Genomic DNA, 4,381 nt, shown 5'->3' on the forward strand with positions numbered 1-4,381 from the left:
CCAGCTTGCAGAGAGGCCAGCAGAGGCAGCATGCACCCACAGGGACAAGACCCTAGGGAGATGGCGGTCCCCGAGAAGAGCTCTAGAGCTGCAGGTGGGATCTCAACGCATTTGCCCAATTTTTATGCTATGCAGGAAAGATACTAAGAAAGCCAATGGAAAACCATTAAAACCCAAGCAGAGCTTCTGCAGCCTCATTGCCATGGGGACTCATAACCCTGACGACTGGCCAAGGAGGAGTGGCTCTCGGGTGGGACCCCTGGACAGCTCAGTCCCAGGAGTGGGGAAGCCAGACGTAGAGCAGCCTCACGTCGGCACGAGTCCTCTGCCCCACTCAGGCCGCCAGCCAGAGCGAGAGCTGAAACTCTTCAGAAGGAGGGAAATTCATCCATAGCTGCTAGAATTTTTCACAGACAATGTCAAACATTCAATCAAGAATTACAGTCATGCCAAGAGACAAATAGATGATAGAAACAAGCCTGAGATGACAGTGTTGGAGTTAATCAGACACAGACTTTCAAGATAGTTGTGGTGAAAGTGTTCAGGGAAATAGGTGTGATGAGGGAGATCTTTATTGTAAAACTGAAACACAGACAAAGAAACCAGTAGAAATTCTAGACTGAAGAGAACACAAGACTGGCATTTATGAATTGACTGATGGATGTTCTGGTTGTGGGTGTGTGGCGGACAGGGGATGGACAACGGGAATGGAGCAATGGGATGGCGTCTTTAAGGGGCCAAAAGAAATGACTGCAGAACTGGAACAGAGCTCCCCAAGAATGTCATTTGGAGGTGAAGGTGCTACAAAACATCTCCAGACCAGCAGACACAGAGTGGATTCCACACCAGAAGATGCACTTTGAAGTCACTATCACAGGAAGCTTTTAGGTAAGATGGCCAGAGGGCAGAAGTGCAGGAAAATGGAGAACCTGCAAGGATAAACAACAGGACAAACAACAGGAAACTGGCCCACATTTCCATTCGCAATGTTATAATATGTTGTATATTTACAGTTTCCCGTGGGCTCTACACTGTACTAGAGATGAACAGTGCAGCTCGAGCAGGGTGAGGAGCTGAGGTGTGCTGGGGTCTCAGGGTTGCTCCAGAAGCGGCCCATGCGCCTGTGCCCATCAGACTTGACCATCCCAGGAAGGCGCACTGTAGCCTCTGGGCTGACCTCTGAGACAGTCACGAAACCACAGACAACGAATAATGAATGGGAGAGGGGAGATAAATAACAAAAATACCCCAAAGCAGTCAGGAAATAGTTTGTAAAAGGAACATAAAACATTTGTGACAAATAGAAAACATACAATCAGATCTCAGATATAAACCCAATTATCAATAATGAAATTAAATGTAAAGTATTAAATATTTCAATTTACAAATAAAGATTGTGATTCTGCACAAAAGTGGAAAACCTACATGCAAATTCTAAGAACTAGATCCTAAATATAAGGGCACAGGAAGTTTGGAAGCACAAAGATGGGAAAGATACAAACAAATACACAGGACAATGTGAGATTCTATGCAGCTGCAACCAAGAAAGAGAAATCTTTATGTATTCATAGGAAAGGAGCTCCATGTTATATTAAGTTACAAAAAACAGAGGGGGTAGAATAGGATACAATTTGTATTTTAAAAATGTATACACACAAATACTTTATACACGTTTGTGTACCTGTGTAGAGAGAATAGATGATAGAGTCAATCTTCATTATTCATGAATTACTCACTAAAATTTATTTATAACCCCAAATCAATACTCACAATGTGTGCATGGTCATTCGCGGACATGTGCAGAGTGCTCCAAATTTAAGACTCGGACACGTGTTTCCCGCTGAGGTGGAAGGAGGCTCTGCCTCCTTGTGTCAGCTCCCAGACTGTGAGCCTGTCCTTTCCTGTCTCCTTCATGCTGTGTTTCGCACTTTATGTTGTGATTTTGCTGGTGAAAGTGGTCTCAGGCCTAGCGCTGAAGGTCCAGGGTTCTGAGCACAAGGGGGCTCACGTGCTTTGTGGAGGAAATCCACGTCAGATAAGTCTTGCTCAGTCCTGACTTAAGGTGCTGTTGGCAGTGAGTCCACTGTTAAATAAGATGTATGTCAAGTATTTATTAAATAAGTCGCTTTAAACAGAAACACACATCAAGCCAGCAATGTATTGAGGGTTGCTGAAAATCTGACCAAAGCGTGCAGGGACCCAACCCCGTGTTCCTCTGGGAGTGATGGTTCAGTGTTCCCAGATTTGCTAATTCAGTGTTTTTGGTGACTTTCTAGAACCTAGCGACTGTGACTAACGAGAATGCACCATGTGCGTGTGTGCACGTGTGTGTGCAGACAGAGAATAAGAAACAGAGAGACACGGAGACATGCACAGAGATAAAGGGGGGGAATGTAGCTGCTTCCTGAGAGGAGGATGGGGTGCTGGTAGGCAGGGCTGAGGGACACTCACTCGGCACGGCCACATTGCTGATCTTTCTGTTGTGTTCTGTGTCCGTGCGCTACCTAGTGACATGGTGGATTGTCTGGTGTCGTGCGGGGCATGCGATGAGGGAGTCGTCCAGAAGAAAGGCTGGGGGGAACTGATGGGGGCCGTCCCGACAAATGAGGCTGCCCCAGAGGAAGACGAGGGCAGTGACCACCACTGATGTCCAGCCCAGGTGCTCAGGTGGCTCACGCATAACCACAGCCCCAGGCCGTGTCCTCGTCCCAAGGGGCCAGAGGCTTTGGATACAAAGCCCTATGGTCTCCCAAGCACACAGACAGGTGGAAAGTGGACACAGGGACACAGCGCTTTGGTGATGAAAAATGCTCTAAAGCTCAGGCCAGGAGGTCCAGCCTGGCAGGTGGCCCTGGGAAGGCGCTGACCACCCCTGGCCTCCAGGTTCTTCCTTCACAGGGGGCCACGGTCCTGCATCCCCAGGGGAAGAGGTGTTTGAACCACAGAGAAACTTCCAAATGCCCTCTGCCTGCCGAGTGAGCGACTGCCCTGGGGCAGCCCTAGCTGGTGGCTGGATGTCCATCCCAGTCCTGCTCCCCTGGGACACATGGGACCGCTCCAGAGTCAGATGCTCCAGGAGGTTTATGAGCTGGACAACATCCAGGCAAATAAATATCATTAACGTGGCCTGGGAGCCGGAACTAGAGGCTTGTGGGGACCTGGGACCCAAGAGCCAGGAGGATATAAAGGCTGTCAGCCTCAGGCACCTCACACACACTCATACTCACACACACTCTCACACTCACACGCACACCCTCCTCCAGCCCCACCACCCCCACCATGGCCGCGTCCACCCTGTCCGTCTGCTCCAGCGACCTGAGCTACGGCAGCCGCGTCTGCCTGCCCGGCTCCTGGGACTCCTGCCCCGACTCCTCCTGGCAGGTGGACGACTGCCCAGAGAGCTGCTGCGAGCCCCCCTGCTGCGCCCCCAGCTGTTGCCAGTCCAGCGGCTGCACCCCGGCCTCCTGCCTGACCCTCCTCTGCACCCCCGTGAGCTGCGGGTCCAGCCCCTGCCAATCAGCCTGCACCAGCTCCTGCCGGCCCCCCTGCTGCAGCTCCTCCCCCTGCCAGGAAGCCTGCGGCGCGTCCGTCTGCCGCACCCCTGTCTGCCGCACCCCTGTCTGCTGTGAGCCCGTCTGCTGCACCCCTGTCTGCTGCCAGACCTCCCCCTGCTCGGCCTCCTCATGCTGCCAACAGTCTAGCTGCCAGCCCTCCTGCTGCAGCTCCTCCCCCTGCCAGGAAGCCTGCGGCGCGTCCGTCTGCCGCACCCCTGTCTGCTGCAGGCCCGTCTACTGCACCCCTGTCTGCTGCGAGGCCTCCCCCTGCTCAGCCCCCTCCTGCTGCCGGCCCAGCCCCTGCTCCTCGTCCTGCTGCAGACCCTCCTCCTGCGTGTCCCTGCTCTGCCGGCCCGTGGGCCCCCGCCAGGCCTGCTGCGTGCCCACTTCCTGCCAGCCCAGCTGCTGCCGCCAGGCCTCCTGCGTGTCCCTGCTCTGCCGGCCCGTGGGCCCCCGCCAGGCCTGCTGCGTGCCCGCCTCGGCCCAGAAGTCCTGCTGCTGACGGGCACGTCCCCCCCGGGGCCAGCTGGGCTCAGGACCCACCCAGTGACGGTGGTCCTCCCAGGCCCCCTCAGTCCAGTCCTGACCCCAGGACGGGGTCCCCCATGTGTCCACTCTCCTGACCTGACCTTGACCTCCTAGCTCCCAGGCACGCTGCCCCCGCTGCCCCCCGGGAGGTGCCTACACCTGTTCTGGTCCCCCGTCCTTCCCTCCCAGTTTCTCTGCTCGGGTCCCTTGGCCTCAACTGCCGACCTGTCAGCACCTCCTCGGGCTCCCCAATAAACTCACTTCACCAACGGATCTGCTTCCTTTCATCGGACCCTCAT

At 54.3% G+C, this 4,381-nt stretch overlaps 1 protein-coding gene across 1 annotated transcript; it reads left to right on the plus strand.

Moving 5' to 3' along the window:
- Nucleotides 1–3,279: 3,279 nt before the first annotated feature.
- On the plus strand, nucleotides 3,280–4,056 carry LOC118538945 (uncharacterized). The gene has a single exon (XM_078062482.1). It carries the CDS (start codon nucleotides 3,280–3,282, stop codon nucleotides 4,054–4,056), a length of 777 nt encoding a protein of 258 aa, XP_077918608.1.
- Nucleotides 4,057–4,381: the final 325 nt, after the last annotated feature.

Source organism: Halichoerus grypus, chromosome 1, assembly GCF_964656455.1.
Source record: "Halichoerus grypus chromosome 1, mHalGry1.hap1.1, whole genome shotgun sequence".
Lineage (NCBI taxonomy): Eukaryota > Metazoa > Chordata > Mammalia > Carnivora > Phocidae > Halichoerus > Halichoerus grypus.

Bases quoted from the DNA above. Each gene is read 5' to 3' on its own strand.
- LOC118538945 (XM_078062482.1), top strand. From the start codon at position 3,280: ATGGCCGCGTCCACCCTGTCCGTCTGCTCCAGCGACCTGAGCTACGGC.